The sequence below is a fragment of the Macaca fascicularis genome, chromosome 9 (assembly GCF_037993035.2).
Source record: "Macaca fascicularis isolate 582-1 chromosome 9, T2T-MFA8v1.1".
Classification (NCBI taxonomy): Eukaryota; Metazoa; Chordata; class Mammalia; order Primates; family Cercopithecidae; genus Macaca; species Macaca fascicularis.
The window spans coordinates 55573604-55594994 of record NC_088383.1 but is presented as its reverse complement, the minus strand read 5'-3'; the positions used below and the strand labels follow the sequence as shown (position 1 = coordinate 55594994).

General features: G+C 43.6%; 2 protein-coding genes across 2 annotated transcripts in view; both read right to left on the bottom strand.

Annotated features, from left to right (window-relative positions):
* The window catches only part of LOC102142032 (arf-GAP with GTPase, ANK repeat and PH domain-containing protein 5), a 149172-nt gene that overhangs the window by 88675 nt on the left and 39106 nt on the right, over positions 1 to 21391 (bottom strand).
* LOC135964906 (arf-GAP with GTPase, ANK repeat and PH domain-containing protein 11-like) lies at positions 5510 to 7040 on the bottom strand. The gene is given in 4 exon segments (XM_065520056.1): positions 5510 to 5722; positions 5725 to 5927; positions 5930 to 6043; positions 6046 to 7040. Coding segments are annotated over 4 exon segments (1410 nt in total). The 5' UTR covers positions 6926 to 7040.

Genomic DNA, 21391 nt, shown 5'->3' with positions numbered 1-21391 from the left:
AAGTGAAACTCTATTGTCAGATGACATGATTCTATATTCAGAAAATTCCATAGAATACACACACACACATATACACAAACATGAACCTACTAGCCAGGCATGGTGGCTCACACCTGCAATCCCAACATTTTGGGATGTTAACGCAGGCAGGTTGCTTGAGCCCAGGAGTTCAAGACCAGCCTGGGCAACATGGCAAAGCCCCATCTCTCAAAAAGTACAAAAACTAGCAAGGTGTGGTGGCTCACGCCTGTAGTCCCAGCTACTCAGAAGGCTGAGGTAGGAAGATCACTTGAGCCAGGAGGTGGAGGTTATGGTGAGCCAAAGATTGCACCACTGTACTCCAGCCTGGTTGACAGAGCCAGACTCTATCTCAAAAACAAACAAACAAATAAATAAACCTACTAGAGCTAATTTTAATTCAGCAAAATTGCAGGGTACAAAATCAACACACAAAAATCAGTTATGGAAATATACATGTTAAGATGGCCAACTAGATGCAGCCAGGTGCAACAGCTGCCACCGAGGGACTGATTTGACTGGTGCAGTCCTAACGGATCTTCAGAGGGAAGGCACTGAGAGTGGATGGAGGGAAGACACAGAAGCTAGGCTAAAGGGGGAGGAAGCTGGGAGGCCTGCATGGGGCTACTGCACCCAGGAACTCATTCCTAGCCCCCAATGATCTGGGGTAAAGGGTGAGTTGAACTGGCAAGGAGCAACGCTTCTTACGACCAGCCTCTGGAATCCTGGCAGGAGATCCTTTGACCACCATGGACACTGGAGTCGTAAGGGAGATACGCTTAGAGAAGTGGCCAGGGCAGTAGCCAGGTGATGAACCCAGAGGGTTTGCAGCAGGAGCAGCTGTAGTGGAGCACAGCCAGGGACGGCCACCCCTCTAGACTCAACTTGCTCCCACAGGAGACTTTCGCCCTAGGGGAACCGTTGGGCCTGAACTTCGCAGAGCAGTCTTACTCATCAGGCAGGGCTGGTACTACCTGAGCACTCCTTAGTTCGCTGGCCTCTCTCAGGGCCCACCCTGGCCATGCCTGATTGCAGGGAAGCCTTGAGCGCCCTAGGGGCCTACATCATAGCTCCAGTGCTGGTGGACCATGCCTGAAATGCGAAGGGCTCCCCCGGGGCAGCCCCCAGGGCCACACACCAGCCCTCACACTCCTTCCACATTGCATCTTCCCCCAGGCCCACGGAAACACCCCACATGGCTTTGCCAGCACATGTGTGCACGGGCAGGTTTTGCTTATCTTGTCCTGCCAGCCTGCGTGTATGTGTACACCCTGCCCTGAAACTGAGACACAGAGCCAACCAGCCCCAACCCCGCCCCTGCCAGTGCCCCACCCATTTGCCAGCACTACCCCAAGTGAAACTAGGCATAGAGAACAGCAGACTCTCCCCAGTGCTGATGCTCCCCAGCACCCTGCTCCCATGTCAACACCACTACCACTGCAACCACACGTAGTCACCAGCAGGGGCCCCCACCATGCAAGCTGTGTTCCCTTTGCCACTGTGGTAAATGCTGGCACAGAGGCAGGCACACCAGCACCCACTAGCACCCTACTGCAGCCGTGCTGCTGCTGCCACTGCTGCTGGCACATGCAAACGAGGATGGATTCCACTGTCTCTGCACTACTAAATGCCTTGGCTGACATCACCCATTAGTGTGTAGTGACCAGCAGTCTAATGAGAGCATCTTGGCTCACCCAGTGCAGTGGATTCTTAACCTCAAGAAGACAGAACAAAGTTGGGGCTCAACACAAGTCCTCCAGAGTTTAAGCATGCAGTCCAGGAGCTGGGAACTAAGTGTTGGCTCTCTAAAATCTTCCAGAAATGAAGCCAGTTGACTGAATCCACCTTACATAACAGTGAAACCCTCAAGGTCATCAAATAGGATAAAAGGAAAAAAAATCCATCCAAAGGTCAGCAACTTCAAAGAATGAAGGAACATAACCCTGCAAAGACAAAAAAGAACCAGTGCAAGAACTCTCACAACCCAAAAAAACCAGAGTGCCTTCTTTCCTCCAAACAGCTGTACCACTTCTCCAGCAAAGGGTCTGAACCAGGCTGAGATGACTGAAATTACAGAAATAGAATTCAGAATATGGATAGGAATGAAGATGATCAAGATGCAAGAGTATGTTGAAAGCCAATCTAAGGAAGCTAAGAATCATGATAAAACAATGCAGGAGCCAACAGACAAAATAGTCAGTACAGAAAAGAATGTTGTAACCAACTTGATAGAGCTAAAAAAACACACTACAAGAATTTCATTAATAGCAGAATAGACCAAGTGGGAAAGTATCTCAGGGGTTGAAGACTGGCTTTCTGAAAGAAGACAGGCAGACAAGAATGAAGAAAATAAAATACAAAGGAAGGAATAAAACCTCTGAGAAATATGGGATTATGTAAAGAGACCAGATCTATGACTCATTGGTGTCCCTGAAAGAGATGAAGAGAGTATAAGCAATGTGGGAAATATATTCCAGGATATCATTTATGAGAACTTCCCTGACCTAGCTAGAGAGACTGACATTCAAATTCAGGAAATGCAGAGAACGCTAGTAAGATATTTCACAAGAAGATCATCCCCAAAACACATACTCATTAGATTCTCCAAACTCAAAATGAAAAAAAAAAAATGCTAAAGACAGCTAGAGAGAAAGGTCAGGTCACCTACAAAAGGAACCCCATCAGGCTAACAGTGGACCTCTCAGTAGAATGCCTACAAGCCAGGAGAGATTGGTGGTCTATCTTCAACATTCTTAATAAAAAGAAATTCCAACCAAGAATTTCATATCCAGCCAAATTAAGCTCCATAAGTGAATGAGGAATAAGATCCTTTTCAGACAAGCAAATGCTGAGAGAATTTGTTATAACAAGACCTGCCTTACAAAAGCTCCTGAAGGAAGCACCAAATGTGAAAGGGAAAGACCATACCAGCCACTGCAAAAACATACTGAAGTATGCAGACCCATGATACTATAAAGCAACCACACAAAGAAGACTACATAATAACCAGCTAACATCATGACAAGATCAAATCCACACATATCAATACTAACCTTGAATGTTAAATGGGCTAAATGCCCCAATTAAAAGGTACACCATGGCAATCTGGATAAAGATTTAAGACTCATTGGTATGGTGTCTTCAAGAGACTCATCTCACATGCAATGACACCCATAGGATCAAAATAAAGAGATGGAGAAAAATCTACTAAGCAAATGGAAAACAGAAAAAAATCAGGGGTTGCAATCTAAATTTCAGACAAAACAAACTTTACAAACCAACAAAGATCAAAAAACACAAAGAACAGCATTACATAATGGTAAAGTGTTCAATTGAACAAGAAAACTTAACGATTCTAAATATTAATATTTATGCATCCAAAACGGGAGCACCCAGATTCATAAAACAAGTTCTTACAGACCCTCAAAGAGACTTCGACTCCCACAAAATAGTAGTGGGAGATTTTAACATCTCACTAACAGTATTAGATAGATCACTGGGGCAGAAAATTAACAATGATATTCAGGACTTGAACTCAGTACTGGATCAAATGAACTTGACAGACATCTACAGAACTCTCTTCACTAAAATAACAGAATATACATTTTCATCACCACATAGCACGTACTCCAAAATCAGTCACAGAATAATACAGGAAATACTCCTCAGAAAATGCAAAAGAAGTGAAATCATAATGACCAATCTCTCAGCCCATAGTGCAATCAAATTAGAAATCGAGACCAAGAAATTCACTCAAAATCATATAATTACATGGAAATCGAATAACCTGCTCCTAAATGACTTTTGGATAAATAATGAACTTAAGGTCAAAATTAAGAAGTTCTTTGAAACTCATGAGAAAAAAGATACAACATACCAGAATCTCTGGGACACAATCAAGGTGGTGTTAAGATGGAAATTGACAGCACTAAATACCCACATCAAAAAGTTAGAAATATCTCAATGTAACAACCTAACATCACAACTAAAATAACAAAGGAACCAAGAGAAAACCAGCCCCAAAGCCAGCAGAAGACAATAAATAACCAAAATCAGAGCTGAACTGAAGGAAATTAAAACACAAAAGTATTCAAAAGATCAATGAATCCAGGAGTTGGCTTTTTGAAAAAAATCAATAAAATAGAAAGACTGCTAGCTAGACCAATAAGAGAGAAAATCCATATAAACACAATCAGAAACAATGGAGGAGAAATATTTCTCCAAAGAAATACAAATAACCATCGGAGAATATTATGACTACCTCTATGCACACACAAGAAAATCTAAAAGAAATGGATAAATTCCTGAACACATACACCCTCCCAAAACTGAGCCAGGAAAAAAACTGAATCCCTGAACAGACCAATAGTGAATGAGCTCTGAAACTGAATCAGTAACAAATAGGCTACCAAAAAAAAAAAAGCCCAAGACCAGACAGATTTACAGCTGAATTCTACCAGAAGTACAAAGAAGAGCTAGTACCATTCCTGCTGAAACTATTCCAAAAAATTGAGGAGGAGGGACTCTTTCTCCTTCAAAACTCACTCTGTGAGGCCAGCATCATCCTGATACCAAAACCTGGCAGAGATACAACAAAAAAAGGAAACTTCTGGCAAATATCCTCGATGAACATCAATGCAAAAATTCTCAACAAAACTCAGCAAACTGAATCCAGCAGCACATCAAAAAGTTTGTCCATCACAGTTAAGTAGGCTTTATCCTTGGGATGCAAGGTTGGTTCAACATACACAAATCAATGAATGTGATCTGTCACATAACGAGAACTAAAGACAAAAACCACATGATTATCTCAATAGATGCAGAAAAGGCTTCTGATAAAAATCAACATCCAACCATGCGCAGTGGCTCAAGCCTGTAATCCCAGCACTTTGGGAGGCCGAGGCGGGTGGATCACAAGGTCAGGAGATCAAGACCATCCTGGCTAACATGGTAAAACCCCATCTCTACTAAAAATACAAAAAACTAGCCAGGCATGGTGGTAGGCGCCTGTAGTCCTAGCTACTTGGGAGGCTGAGGCAGGAGAATGGCGTGAAACCAAGAGGCAGACCTTGCAGTGAGCCGAGATCATGCCACTGTGCTCCAGCCTGGGTGACAGAGCGAGACACCATCTAAAAAAAAAAAAAAGAGAGAGGTGCCATGTGTACAAAAATCAATGCACCGTTATGAACTTTTTTTCAAATATATTTTGACACATCTTATCTAAATACAAAATACAGAAGCCTGTGTTACTCAGGCATGTGGCCCAGGAGGGCCTGAGACTAACACACACACTAAGCAAAAGAACATAAAATTTATCTTACAGTCGGAAAAACCAACATTTTGTGTATTTACTTATTTTACAAAATGTACTGAAAATGCTATTATTAGCTGAATTTGTGATTTCTTTTTTAATTTCTGAGTTATTCTTATTTATTTTTCCCATTTTGTTTTTGCACCAAGGAGACTGCAGTCAAATAAAATTAAACAGATACTACACGCGCTCGTCGGGGCAGCAGTACTGCAGCAGTAGGTTGATGGACTCCTGGCTGGAGGCCTGCCGGGCGTAGGCCAGCGCTGTGTTCCTGTGGGCATCTCCAGCCATGACATCCACCCCGTATCAGATCAGGAGGTGCACCAGGACCACATTCCCCTTGCGGCAGGCCAGATGGAGCACGGTGCAGCTGTCTCCCTCCCCACAGGTCTCAAGTTCACCTCCTCCCGGGAGCCATGTGCCAGCAGCAGGAGGGCTGGCCGCAGGTCCTCATCAGCGGTGGCCTGCAGCAGGTGCTGGCCCAGGGACAGCTCCGTGGAGGGTAATGGAGCCAGGAAGAGCTTCTGTTCATATTTGGCACGGATCCACCATTCCTTCTCTTCCCTTGTGGAATCTACTGAGGGTTTCGTCCGCCCCGGCTGCTCTCTTGCCAGATGCTGTTGGCTAGCTCATTGCCAATAGATGACAAAACCTGCATGAGCTCGACTGGCCAGTCATCCAAGTCCAGAGATCGGACTCGGGAAAGGTGGGTGCAAGATTACGGTGGATCCCTGAGCATTCAATACACATGAGGACTCCCAAGTTCAAACTGGCCCAGTTAGGATTCTGGGTCTCACAGTCCACACAGTGGGAGTTCCCACACATGTTTCGGATGGACTGCAGGGCCATGGCCTCGCTCTGGCTCATCAGCCGGAACTTGCTTTTGCTGCTCTCGCATGACTGCAGGCTGGCCAGGATCTGGCTCTCAATGGCTTGGACCCAGGCATCCCGCTCCTCATACGTTGTGGCTTCAAAGTGCCACGTTTGGCCAGTGAGGGACACAATGATAAACTTTTCTTCTTGTTCTTCAGCAGTGCTGGACAGGCCATCGTCTTTCAAGCTGTTGGTGCTTTTCTTCCTTCGATGTTTCTTTTTGTTGGCATGAGGAGAGTGGGGCGGATTGAGCTTGGGGCTGGTGGTGCTGGAGATATTGGGGCTGGAGCATATGGAGTCACCCAGCCCAGTGTCTGAATTGGCTGAGGTACTTAGACTGTTCATGTCCTTGAATAGGCCATTGCTTTTAGAGCTGGAGATAGGCGCGCAGGCCAATGTGGCTAGGGGTAGCCTCTTTCCTGGGACTTTGATGGTAGATGTCCAAAGGTCAATCTCTTTTTTATGAATGTTCTTCAGGTAATCACCTAAGCTTGAATAATAGGTGAGCACGCCATTGTCACAGAGGGTGACATATTTCTTTTTCCATTTCTTCAGCCATTTCCCACTTAGCTTTAAGAGCATGCCCTGTTTAATGGGGATGGCTCTGCCGCTCCCGATGGTGTCAGCATGACTGTCCGGGGCTTTGTTCTCTTTGTCTGGGTGACTCCCTTTCTCAGATGTGAACAGCTTGGACCAGCGCTTGGACTGCTTGCAAACGGGCATGGGTGTGTTGGCAGTGGGAGGAACATTGATCTGAAGGTCCTCCTGGCTGGTGCTGGGAGTCGGTGGAATGGAGGAGGAATCGTTACTAAAACTCCCACCTCCATATCTTGTCTGGGTAATGTGTATGGTGGAAACCTGTGTGGAACAGAAGGAGGAATGGCTTCGAAAATTGGGTAGTGACTTGCAGGGTCCTATGACAGCTCACAGTTACCTTTTAAAAAGATACATTTTCTGGGCCAGGCTTGGTGGCTCACACCTGTAATCCCAGCACTTAGGGAGGCCAAGGTGGGTGGATCACGAGGTCAGGAGTTCAAGACCATCCTGGCCAACATGGTGAAACCCTGTCTTTACTGAGAAAGAAAGAAAGAGAAAGAAAGAGAAAGAAAGGAAAGAAAGAAAGAAAGAAAGAAAGAAAGAAAGAAAGAAAGAAAGAAAGAAAGAAAGAAAGAAAGAAAGAAAGAAAGAAAGAAAGAAAGAAAGAAAGAAAAGAAAAGAAAAAAAGAGCTGGGCACAGTGGCACATGCCTGTAATCCCAGCTACTGGAGAGGTTGAGGCAGGAGAATTGATTGAACAGGGACCTGGGAGACAGAGCCTGCAGTGAGCCGAGATCATGCGATTGCACTCCAGCCTGGGCTACAGAAAGAAGATACATTTTCTGTTATTTGGGTAGTATATTTACTCATATTAGCTCACTAAACAGAGCTGCAGATCAGTTCTTATTCCAGCACATTCTTTTTACAACACTTAAGATGACTAAATACCACCTGAAATGGGGAAGATTTAAAAAAAGATGCCTTTGACTTCAGCATGAAACAGATACAAGTGTATGATGAAAATACAACCGCAATAGAAGTGTCACTTACCGTAAATGAGTATAACCGTTCATCAAATAGGCTCAAATATCTATCTGCATCTCTATAAAATAAGAATGTGCATTACTTCAAAAACGGTTAATATCTTAGTATAATATCTGTTTAGTAAAATACTGCCTCCTGTGTGCTTTGGTGTTTACTTCACCAAAGCAGTTTTTATGAATTCTTCTGGATCCTGACTTGCAGAGCGTTTCCTGATTTCTTCTTTCTCGGCACTTCATGTCCTGTACTGTGAAGTCTTTTATATGATAACCAGTCAGAAATGCCCGTAAGTATTGACTCTCCCTAACAGGCAATGGCAACAAACCAAATATATTTTCACTCTTCTAACCACACACTGAAACACAAGAATGTTTTACAAAGCAGTAGTGATGAACTTTAATAAATGTAAACGTGATTCAGATTTCCGAGCTTCCTTTCTCTTTAGTTCTCTGTAGTATACTCTCATGATGTATTTATGTGTTTTCTGTTGTTTGAATTAAAAACTCATCTGCCTTTTTAAGAGGCCAGTCTTTGATGAACTTTAAACTTTGTAAAACTAATGCATTGTGCCTAGGTGATAAACCAGTGGTTTTCCAAATGTGCTCTGTGGACCTCTCAGGATCCCCAAGACCCTTTCCAGAAGGGCTAAGAGGTCAACCCTGTTTTTTTTGTTTGTTTGTTTTGTTTTTTTTTGAGACCGAGTTTCACTCTTGTTGCCCAGGCCGGAGTGCAATGGCGCAATCTCAGCTCATGGCAACCTCCACTTCCAGGGTTCAAGTGATTCTCCCACTTCAGCCTCCTGAGTAGCTGGGATTACAGGCGCCCGCCACCATGCCCCGCTATTTTTTGTATTTTCAGTAGAGATGTGGTTTCACTATGTTGGCCAGGCTGGTCTTGAACTCCTGACCTCAGGTGATCCACTCGCCTCGGCCTCCCGAAGTGCTAAGATTACAGGCCTGAGCCACACTGTGCCTGGCCGACACTGTTCTGAATCATACTAACTAAACCTGAGAAAGCTGAATAAAAATTATAGAATTTGTAAAACTAATACAAAGTTATTGCCTGCTTTTTCGTTGACACTTGCCATGACTGTATAAAAGCAACAGTGGGTAAACTGCTGGTTTCTCAGCATAAATCAAGGCAGTGGTACCAATTACATTAGTCATTCTATTATTTACTGTCCCCTACAGTTAAAAAAGACAGCCTGAATTACTTAAGAATGTTCTTGATGAGGCAGTAAAAATTAATGTTGTTATTAAATCTTGACATGTCTCTTTAATATTCTGAATAAGTGGAAAGTTAACAAGAAGCGCTTCTGCTGACTGCAGTACAGTTGTTTTCTGTTTTATGTTTTTTTAAATAATTAATGATTTAATTGTGAACTGAACGATCACTTTTTCACAGAACATCGTTTTTATTTAAAAATACAACTGGGTCAGTGCAGTGGCTCATGCCTGTAAAATCCCAGCACTTTGGGAGGCCAAAGCAGGCAGAAGGCTTGAGCTCCTTCAGGAGTTTGAGACCAGCCTAGGCAACATAACAAAACCCTGTCTCTACCAAAAGTACAAAAACAGCCTGGCGTGGTGCCACACATCTGTGGTCCCAGCTACACAGGAGCCTGAGGTGAGAGGATTGCTTGAGCTGAGATCATGCCAAAGCACTCCAGCCAAGTGACAGAATGAGACTCGGTCTAAAAAAAAAGTGCAACTATCATTCTCAAAAATAAATGAAGTGAGACGTTGTCACTTCAAGGAAAATAAGTATTTGTTCCCAATGATGAAATTTAAGCTTTCCTGAGGACTTTGAAAAATTTGTTCCTTCTACTATAGGTTTGACAGCTTTTCAATACTTAAAGGCATTTTAAAGTAAGATTGGTGGTTAAACTAAAAATGATTTTTGACATAATAAAACACAAACCAATATATTCCAAGTAACTAATACATAATATTATAAATGAAAGTATAGGGTGAAAGATTCATTTACTGTGCAAGAAAGATCAATGAGTACTGATGGAATAAAGTTATTAATATGGAAAATGCCACCGTAACTAATTTAAGAAACTAGCACTTGTGAAGTTTTGATTTAGTATTAAAGAATACCCCCAACTGTCTGCAAACTTTAAAAATACACTTTTTATCAGCTACACAGTTGCATGAGGTTAGGTCATCTTATTGCTTCTTTCTTTCCTTTTTTGAGATGGAGTCTCCCTCTGTCTCCCAGGCTGGGGTACAATGGCGAGATCTTGGCTCACTGCAACCTCCGCCTCCCAGGTTCATGTGATTCTCCGGCCTCAGCCTCCCAAGTAGCTGGGACTACAGGCATGCACCACCACGCCCAGCTATTTTTTGTGCTTTCAGTAGAGGCAGGTTTCACCATGTTGGTTGGGCTGGTCTCAAACTCCTGACCTCAAGTGATTCGCCTACCTCGGCCTCCCAAAGTGGTGGGATTGCAGGTGTGAACTACCACACCGGGCCATTTTATTTTATTTTATTTTATTTTATTTTATTTTATTTTATTTTTTGAGGCAGACTCTTGCTCTGCCTCCCAGGCTGGAGTACAGTGGCGTCATCTCAGCTCACTGCAACCTCCGCCTCCCAGGTTCAAGCAGTTCTCTTGCCTCAGCCTCCAGAGTAGCTGGGACTACAGGTGTGCGCCACCACGCCCGGCTAAGTTTTTGTATTTTCAGTAGAGATGGGGTTTCACCATGTTAGCCGGGATGGTCTTGATCTCCTGACCTTGTTATCCACCCACCTCGGCTTCCCAAAGTGCTGGGATTACAGGCATGAGCCACCGTGCCTGGCCTCTTATTGCTTCTTTAAAGCAAATTCCAAAGAAAGATCTAGAGAATCCAGTTGTCTCCTATTAAGCTCAACATGAGAGACTTTAAATAGTATAAATACATGACACACTTCTTACTCAACTTTTTGTTGTAGAAAAGTTACTTTTTGAATGAAAAATGTCTGTTAAAAATATTGTTCTCAAGGAATATTTTCTGTTGTCACAACCTGGGCCATGGGTTACTACTGACATCTAGTTGGTAGTGGCCATGAATGCTGCCAAACTCTCTGCAATGCACAGGACAGTCCTCACAACAGAGCGTTATCTAGCTCATAATATCAACAGTGCTAAGGCTGTGAAATCTAAACTAAAAATAGATTTTGAAAAAAAACTCAATGTTGTATTTCTACCACACAGTAAATATCAATATAATCAATATAAACACACACATACTCTTTGAGATTCTCAATCATTTAAGAATTAAAAGAGTCTTGGCCAGGCGCGGTGGCTCACACCTGTAATCCCAGCACTTTGGGAGGCCGAGACGGGCGGATCACGAGGTCAGGAGATCGAGACTATCCTGGCTAACACAGTGAATCCCCGTCTCTACTAAAAAATACAAAAAAAAAATTAGCCAGGCATGGTGGAAGGCGCCTGTAGTCCCAGCTACTCAGGAGGCTGAGGCAGGAGAATGGCATGAACCCAGGAGGAGGAGCTTGCAGTGAGCTGAGATTGCGCCACTGCACTCCAGCCTGGGAGACAGAGCAAGACTCTGTCTCAAAAAAAAATAATAATAATAATAATTAAAAGAGTCTTAACGAACAAAGAAAACATAAATAAATTGCTTCAATATTTTAGTAGGCACAATACAGCGTATGATGTCTACAGTTGTGACCTAACACTGAGCTTGATATCTTGCAAAGCAATTAGCTAGAATAATAAGACAGGTTTCTAAAAAACTCACCTTCACGTGATATCATGATGTATCTCCAAGGTCACACTGTGGAAGGAAAAACAATTCATAATAATAGACATTATCATTTGTTAGGCCTGAAGACATTTTTTAAAGGTGGGGCAGAGGAAACTCTCCTAGCAGCCCTGAAATTCAAATTTTCAAGTTCAGTACAGTACCATAAGGGCACTTTGTTTTTATTTCTTGGTTTTTCACAAAAATATGAGAACCAAAATACGAGGCAACATGCTATTAGAAGACGTGTTTCTGTTGACTATTATAATATATAAATAATAACAGATTTCCCTGTTATATGCTCTTCTACCCACAAAAGCTTTTGCCCCATGCGATTTATTTTATGTATTTATTTTTTGACCCAGAGTCTTCTTCTGTTGCTCAGACTAGAGTGCAGTGGTGCGATCTTGGCTCACCACAACCTCCACCTCCAGGTTCAAGCGATTCTCATGCCTCAGCTTCCCAAGTAGCTGGGATTACAGGTTTGTGCCACTATGCCTAGGTAATTTTTTTTTTTTTTGAAATAGTTTTGCTCTTGTTGCCCAGGTTGGAGTGCAATGGTGCCAGTCTCAGCTCACCACAACCTCTGCCTCCCGGGTTCAAGCAATTCTCCGGCCTCAGCCTCCTGAGTATTTGGGATTACAGCCATGTGCAACCATGTCCAGCTAATTTTGTAGAATGAGGCTCAGAATAACTAGGGGAAGGAAAATCTCAATTTTAGTAATAGGTCTATACAATATTAGCACTTTTTTAAAAGCTTGTAACATTAGCAAGTAAGATAGGTATGTCTATAGTGCTTCAAGTAGTTTTCATCTCTGAAATAATTTCACAATCACAGAATTTAAAGTTACATGCTGGAAAGGACCAATGACCTTACATGACATTTAATTCAACACTCATTTTGCAGATCAAGGAAACAAACCTTAAAACTGACTTGCCCAAGGTCCCACCAAATAGGAGCAGTTTCTCGTCCTAAACTCAAATGAAGCCGTGGCTCTCAAACTTTGCTGCACATTGAAATCACCTGAGAAGCTTTAATAACTGCCTCATCTTCAACATGAGACATTTTAATGTAATTAGTGTTGGGTATGACTCTGGGCATCAAGGTTGTTGGTAAAAGTTTCCCAGGTGATTTCAATGTGCAGCAAAGTTTGGAATGATTGAACTGGGGTGAAAATCAGAATCTTCTGGGATGCCTTTCTTCACATAAAGATGCCTCACATCCATCCCTGAGAAGTGCCTAGAGATAGAAGGAAAGTGGAGATGGGAAGATACATGTGTTTGCAGACATGTATTTTGAAAAAAAAAAAAAAACCTTGCATAAATGATCTCAGTGAGTTCCACCTATCCCACTGACAACAGTGCACTACTGACTCATGATAAACATTTTTCAAAATCTTTTCTTGAAGCCAATTTGCCCTATTAATTTGCTCAATAAACCTTTATTTCACCAATAGTTAATATACCAAATGATTATTTCTCAAACTTGCTGATGGCAAATTAAAACTTACTTTACTTTGAAAAGTAGACTTCCAAAAAGTAGAATGAGGAAAAAAGCATGAAATTTGTTTGAGCAAGATTAATCTTCAAAGCTACTTTTGAATTGTATGCTAACACATCAAAATCTTTTGAACTCAAAAGAAGCCAGGGACTCTAGGTAAAGCAGTTTTTGTGTATGTGTGCTCAAAGATTTAAGAGACTCAGCTGACTACAGACATTCAGTGATTACTCAATAGGTCCCAAAGCTCAGGACTTAATGGACAGAGTTTGAGTCCAGTTTTTGCTGAAACACAATTTCATCACAACTATTGTTAAAAGGGAGGGAGGAAAGTGACATTATTGTGAGTGTAAACTTGCCATTTTTAATTGAAGTAAAAGTTACTGCCAATTGAATTCGCTAAAAAGGTTAGTGCATTTGAAACAAAATTGTTTATAAGCTAGTTATGTTTACAGAATGAATAGTAAAATTAAAGGCATTAATATTCTAAATTACTACTTTCCAAACTGTGTTCTAAAAATCAACACTCATGACCCAGGAGATGATAATAATGTACACTGGACAGCCCCTATGGAGCTGGTGCTGGTGTTGGTTGTTGTTCCTTTTAAAATAAACTTCATCTCAGGGTGATCTCAAAGCGCATCTTTGTGGCCCATGAGGTGCTCATGCACAATGGGAGAAATGCAAATGCAGATACACTGTGGTGCCAGAAGAGGAAAAGCTGTTCCTTCTTCCCAGGCTAATGTCCAAAGTAGTATATACTGACTTAGGCCTATAATGCACTGAACAACTAAGTTTTCACAAAAAGCATTCAATAAAGAGAACCTATCCTTCTAACTGCATTCAACATTGTCTCAAGGCATAAAGGCATCAAAAAACCACACTTTTTCTGGGATTGTTCCTTTGCTAACTGATTTTTTCTTCCAAGACATCTAAGATTAAGAGAAACTGATACTTAATATATAGAATCTGGATATCAATATATAGTTGACTCCAATTTCTTAAACTGATTGCTGAAGAGGACAACCAAATGGCTGAAATAATTTTAGAATAAACGAATCTATCCCTCGGCAGTATAGTTGTACTCACGATATTATTGTCATTGTAAGATAAGGCTGGCTGGCTGTGCTGTCATCAAGGAAGATTGTCGAACATGAGCTGTATTGTTGACTGAAATGCACAGTAGATACCTGAAGGGGAAGGGAAGTATAAGCTAAACTTATCAAAGTGTATTTTTTTCTTGCTTAAAATGTCAAATACCAAAGCACTAAGATATTTCTTACACTTCATGAACTGCCTGAGTGCGGTATCATGTGCACTCTATAGAAAACCCATTGCAGGCTCTTAACTTCCAGAGATGATGTTTAAGATATGGGTTATAAAATGCTGCCCTTAATATGGTACCTGTCATTAAACCTAACAAGGCTTTTAGGAATTACCTTTAAAAATCATGAGAAGGCGGGGCAGAGCAAGATGGCCGAATAGGAACAGCTCCAGTCTCCAGCTCCCAGCGCGAGCAACACAGAAGACAGGTGATTTCTGCATTTTCAACTGAGGTACTGGGTTCATCTCACTAGGGGGTGCCGGACAATGGGTGCTGGTCAGCTGCTGCAGCCCAATCAGCGAGAGCTGAAGCAGGGCGAGGCATCGCCTCACCTGGGAAGCGCAAGGGGGAAGGGAATCCCTTTTCCTAGCTAGGGGAACTGAGACACACAACACCTGGAAAATCGGGTAACTCCCACCCCAATACTGTGCTTTACCAAGGGTCTTAGCAAACAGGCACTCCAGGAGATTATATCCCACACCTGGCTGGGAGGGTCTCATGCCCACGGAGCCTCCCTCATTGCTAGCACAGCAGTCTGCAATCTAACGGCAAGGCAGCAGCGAGGCTGGGGGAGGGGGGCCTGCCATTGCTGAGGCTTAAGTAGGTAAACAAAGCCACCAGGAAGCTCGAACTGAGTGGAGCCCACCACAGCTCAAGAAGGCCTGCCTGTCGCTGTAGACTCCACCTCTGGGTGGAGTCTGACAGCTGTCTGACAGCTTTGAAGAGAGCAGTGGATCTCCCAGCACAGAGGTTAAGATCTGAGAACGTACAGACTGCCTGCTCAAGTGGGTCTCTGACCCCTGAATAGCCTAACTGGTAGACATCCCCCACTAGGTGCAGACAAACACCTCACACCTCACACGGTGGGGTATACCCCTGAGACGAAGCTTCCAGAGCAAGAATCAGACAGCGGCACTCGCTGTTCAGCAATATTTTGTCTTCTGCAGCCTCTGCTGCTGATACCCAGGCAAACGGGTCTGGAGTGGACCTCAAGCAATCTCCAACAGACCTACAGCTGAGGGTCCTGACTGTTAGAAGGAAAACTAACAAACAGGAAGGACACCCACACCAAAACCCCATCAGTACGTCACCATCATCAAAGACCAGAGGCAGAAAAAACCACAAAGATAGGGAAAAAGCAGGGCAGAAAAGCTGGAAATTCAAAAAATAAGAGCATATCTCCCCCTGCAAAGGAACACAGCTCATCGCCAGCAACGGATCAAAGCTGGATGGAGAATGACTTTGACGAGATGAGAGAAGAAGGCTTCAGTCCATCAAACTTCTCAGAGCTAAAGGAGGAATTATGTACCCAGCGAAAAGAAACTAAAAATCTTGAAAAAAGAGTGGAAGAATTGATAACTAGAATAATTAATGCAGAGAAGGCCATAAACGAACTGACAGAGATGAAAACCATGACACAAGAAATACGTGACAAATGCACAAGCTTCAGTAACCGACTCGATCAACTGGAAGAAAGAGTATCAGCGATTGAGGATACCATCTCACACCAGTTAGAGTGGCAATCATTAAAAAATCAGGAAACAACAGGTGCCGGAGAGGATGTGGAGAAATAGGAACACTTTTACACTGTTGGTGGGAATGTAAACTAGTTCAACCATTGTGGAATACAGTGTGGTGATTCCTCAAGGATCTAGAACTAGAAATACCATTTGACCCAGCCATCCCATTACTGGGTATATACCCAAAGGATTATAAATCATGCTGCTATAAAGACACATGCACACGTATGTTTATTGTGGCACTATTCACAATAGCGAAGACTTGGAACCAACCCAAATGTCCATCAGTGACAGGCTGGATTGAGAAAATGTGGCACATATACACCATGGAACACTATGCAGCCATAAAAAAGGATGAGTTCGTGTCCTTTGTAGGGACATGGATGCAGCTGGAAACCATCATTCTCAGCAAATTATCGCAAGAACAGAAAACCAAATACCACATGTTCTCACTCATAGGTGGGAATTGAACAATGAGATCACTTGGACACAGGAAGGGAAGCGTCACACACCAGGTCCTATTGTGGGGAGGTGGTAGCGGGGAGGGATAGCATTAGGAGATATACCTAATATAAATGACGAGTTAATGGGTGCAGCACACCAACATGGCACATGTATACATATGTAACAAACCTGCACGTTGTGCACATGTGCCCTAGAACTTAAAGTATATAAAAAAAGAGAAATATAAAGCCATTAATGGGTAGGAGTAGGATTAAATCCTCATCAAAAAAAGAAAAATTTAACATTTTCCCAGCTAGATTTCAGAACTCTCATTGACTGCTGACTTCTGGATGTCTCCATTTTCCCTCTATTAAGTCAGAGTGCCTATGATGATGATTCTATGCCTGTCTCATCATTTTATGATGGATGTGTGAAAGATAGGTAAGTTGTTTCTTTAGTTTCAAAGGTCTTCAAATCAAGACAAATCGTACTCAAGGAGTTGTATTTGCACCTAGACCTGATTTAAATGACGAGATTCTAGACTTAAAGTTAATGCTGTGATGAGATGAAGCTTTGGTAGACTTAGGGTACAATTAGTGAGGTGTGTGCATTACTTGGAGCCAGAGAGCAACCTACAGTAACTGGCCTCTAAAAAGAACCCCAATGAACATTACCTCCTGGTATTCATGCGCTGGTGTAGTTTCCTCCCACAATGTATCAGGGTTCATCTATATGACCAGTAGAATATGCCACTAGTGATGGTATTGTGTCTGGAATTGGTGGGTCCTTGGTCTAACTGACTTCAAGAATGAAGCTGCAGACCCTCGCTGTGAGTGTTACAGTTCTTAAAGGTGGTGTGTCCGGAGTTTGTTCCTTCTTCCCGGAAACAGATGGGAAACACTCAGGCATCAACAGGCTCACCCTTGAAATGCATCCTAAGCCATTGGGACCAATTTGATCCACAAACCCTGAAAAAGAGGCGGTTCATTCTTTTTCTGCACTATGGCTTGGCCCCAATATTCTCTCTCTGATGGGGAAAAATGGCCACCTGAGGGAAGTACAAATTACATTACTATCCTGCAGCTTGACCTTTTTTGTAAGAGGGAAGGCAAATGTAGTGAAATGCCTTATGTCCAAGCTTTCTTTTCACTGAAGGAGAATACACAACTATGCGAAGCTTGCAATTTACATCCCACAGGAGGACCTCTCAGCTTACCCCCGTATCCTAGCCTCCCTATAGCTCCCCTTCCTATTAATGATAATCCTCCTCTCATATCCCCTGCCCAGAAAGAACTAAGCAAAGAAATCTCCAAAGGACCACAAAAAACCCTGGGCTGTCGGTTATGCCCCCTTCAAGCTGTAGGGGGAGGGGAATTTGGCCCAACCCAGGTACATGTCCCCTTCTCCCTCTCTGATTTAAAGCAGATCAAGGTAGACCTGGGGAAGTTTTCAGATGATCCTGATAGACACACAGATGTCCTACAGGGTCTAGGACAAACCTTCGACCTCACTTGGAGGGATGTCATGCTATTGTTAGATCAAACCCTGGCCATTAATGAAGAGAATGCGGCTTTGGCTGCAGCCTGAGAGTTTGGAGATACCTGGTATCTTAAATGATAAAGTCAAGTAAATGACAGAATGACAGCTGAAGAAAGGGACAAATTCCCTACCGGTCAGCAAGCCATCCCCAGTATGGATCCCCACTGGGACCTTGACTCAGATCATGGGGACTGGAGTCGTAAACATCTGTTGACCTGTGCTCTAGAAGGACTAAGGAGAATTAGGAAAAAGCCCATGAATTATTCAATGATGTCCACCGTAACTCAGGGAAAGGAAGAAAATCCTCCTGCCTTCCTCGACTGGCTATGGGAGGCCTTAAGAAAATGCACTTCCCTGTCACCTGAATCACTTGAGGGTCAATTGATTCTAAAAGATAAGTTTATTATACAATCAGCCACAGATATCAGGAGAAAGCTCCAAAAGCAAGCCCTGGGCCCTGAACAAAATTTGGAGGCATTATTAAACCTGGCAACCTCAGTGTTCTATAATAGGGATCCAGAGGAACAGACCCAAAAGGAAAAGCAAGATCAAAGAAAGGTCACGGCCTTAGTCATGGCCCTCAGACAAACAAACCTTGGTGGTTCAGAGAGGACAGAAAATGGAGCAGGCCCATCACCCAGTAGGCTTTGTTATCAGTGTGGTTTACTAGGACACTTCAAAAAAGATTGTCCAATGAGAAACAAGCTGCCCCCTCGTCCATGTCCACTATGCCAAGGCAATCACTGGAAGGTGCACTGCCCCAGAGGATGAGGGTTCTTTGGGTCAGAAGCCCCCAACCAGATGATCCAACAACAGGACTGAGGGTACCCAGCTCATGTCATCACCCTCACTGAGCCCCGGGTACACTTAGCCATTGAGGGCCAGGAAATTGACTTCCTTCTGGATACTTGCATGGCCTTCTTAGTGTTAATCTCCTCTCCTGGACGACTGTCCTCAAGGTCTGTTACTATCCGAGGAATCCTGGGACAGCCGGTAACCAGGTATTTCTCCCACCTCCTCAGTTGTAATTGGGAGACTTTGCTCTTTTCACATGCCTTTCTTGTTATGCCTGAAAGTCCCACACCCTTATTAGGGAGGGATGTATTAGCCAAGGCTGGAACTATTATCTACATGAATATGGGGAACAAGTTACCCATTTGTTGTCCCCTACTTGAGGAGGGAATCAACCCTGAAGTCTGGGCATTAGAAGGACAATTTGGAAGGGCAAAAAATGCCCACCCAGTCCAAATCAGGTTAAAAGATCCCACCACTTTTCCTTATCAAAGACAGTATCCCTCAAGGCCTCAAGCTCATAAAGGATTATAGGATACTCTTAAACATTTAAAAGCTCAAGGCTTAGTAAGGAAATGCAGCAGTCCCTGCAACACCCCAATTCTAGGAGTACAAAAACCAAATGGTCAGTGGAGACTAGTGCAAGACCTTAGGCTCATCAATGAGGCAGTAATTCCTCTATATCCAGTTGTACCCAACCCATATACCTTGCTCTCTCAAATACCAGAGGAAGCAGAATGATTCACTGTCTGGACTACTTATGATGTAAATGGCATACTAGGTGCCAAAGGAAGTTTATGGCTATCAGATAACCGCCTACTTAGATACCAGGTGCTGCTCCTTGAGGGACCAGTGCTTCAAATGTGTGCATGCATGGCCCTCAACCCTGCCACTTCTCTCCCAGAGGATGGGAAACCAACTGAGCATGACTGCCACCAAATTATAGTCCAGACTTATGCCGCCCGAGATGATCTCTTGGAATTCCCTTTAGCTAATCCTGACCTTAACCTATATACCGATGGAAGTTCATTTCCGGAGAATGGGATACGAAGGGCAGGTTATGCCATAGTTAGTGATGCAACCATACTTGAAAGTAAGCCTCTTCCCCCAGGGACCAGTGCCCAGTTAGCAGAACTAGTGGCACTTACCGGAGCCTTAGAACTGGGAAAGGGAAAAAGAATAAATGTGTATACAGATAGCAAGTATGCTTATCTAATCCTACATGCCCATGCTGCCGTATGGAAAGAAAGGGAGTTCCTAACCTCTGGGGGAGGTAAATACCACAAGGAAATTACGGAGTTATTGCACGCAGTGCAAAAACCCAAGGAGGTGGCAGTCTTACACCGTCAAAGCCATCAAATTGGAAGGAGAGGGGAAAACAGCCGCATAAGCAGCTGGCAGAGGCAGGAAAGACCACCAGAAAGGAAAGAGAGAAGGTGACAGGAAGTCAGAGAAAGAGAGAGGAAGAAACAGGAGAAACAAAGAGAAGGAGACAGAGGAAGAGACAGACAGTCAAAGAAGGAAAGACAGAGAGTCAGAAAGAGAGACAAGGAAGAAGTCAAAGAGAGAAGGAAAGAGAGGAAGAGACAAAGGAGAAAGAAAGAGAGATGGAAGTAGTAAAGAGAAAACAGTGTACCCTATTCCTTTAAAAGCCAGGGTAAATTTCTGTATACCCAGCCTAGGTATATTCTTCTTATGTGGAACATCGACTTATATCTGCCTGCCCACTAACTGGACAGGCACCTGCACCTTAGTCTTTCTAAGTCCTAACATTCAAATTGCCCCAGGAAAACAGACCTTATCAGTACCCCTTAAAGCTCAAGTCCGTCAGTGCAGAGCCATACAACTAATACCCCTACTTATAGGGTTAGGAATGGCTACTGCTACAGGAACCGGAATAGCTGGTTTATCTACTTCATTATCCTACTACCACACACTCTCAAAAGATTTCTCAGACCGTTTGCAAGAAATAACGAAACCTATGCTTACTTTACAATCCCAAATAGACTCTTTGGCAGCAGTGACTCTCCAAAACCAAGGAGGCCTAGATCTCCTCAATGCTGAGGAAGGAGGACTGTGCACCTTCTTAGGAGAAGTGTTGTTTTTACACTAACCAGTCAGGGATAGTATGAGATAACGCCCAGTGTTTACAGGAAAAGGCTTCTGAAATCAGACAACACCTTTCAAATTCTTATACCAACCTCTGGAGTTGGGCAACATGGCTTCTCCCCTTTCTGGGTCCCCTGGCAGCCATCTTGCTGTTACTCGCCTTCGGGCCCTGTATCTTTAACCTTCTTGTCAAATTTGTTTCCTCTAGAATGAGGCCATCAAGCTACAGATGGTCTTACAAATGGAACCCCAAATGAGTTCAACTAACAACTTCTACTGAGGACCCCTGGACCGACCTGCTGTCACTTTCCCTGGCCTAGAGAGCTCCCCTCTGGACGACACTACAACTGCAGGGCCCCTTCATCGCCCCTATCCAGCAGGAAGTAGCTAGAGCAGCCATGGGCCAAATTCCCAACAGCAGTTGGGGTGTCCTCTTTAGAGGGGCAATTGAGAGGTGACAATGTGCTAGCAGCCCTCGCTCTCGGCGCCTCCTTGGCCTGGGCGTCCACTCTGGCAGTGCTTGAGGAGCCCTTCAGCCCACCACAGCACTGTGGGAGCCCCTCTCTGCCCTGGCCAGAGGCGCCTCCCTCTGCTTGCGGGGAGGTGCAGAGGGAGAGGCGCGGGCGGGAACCGGGGCCGCA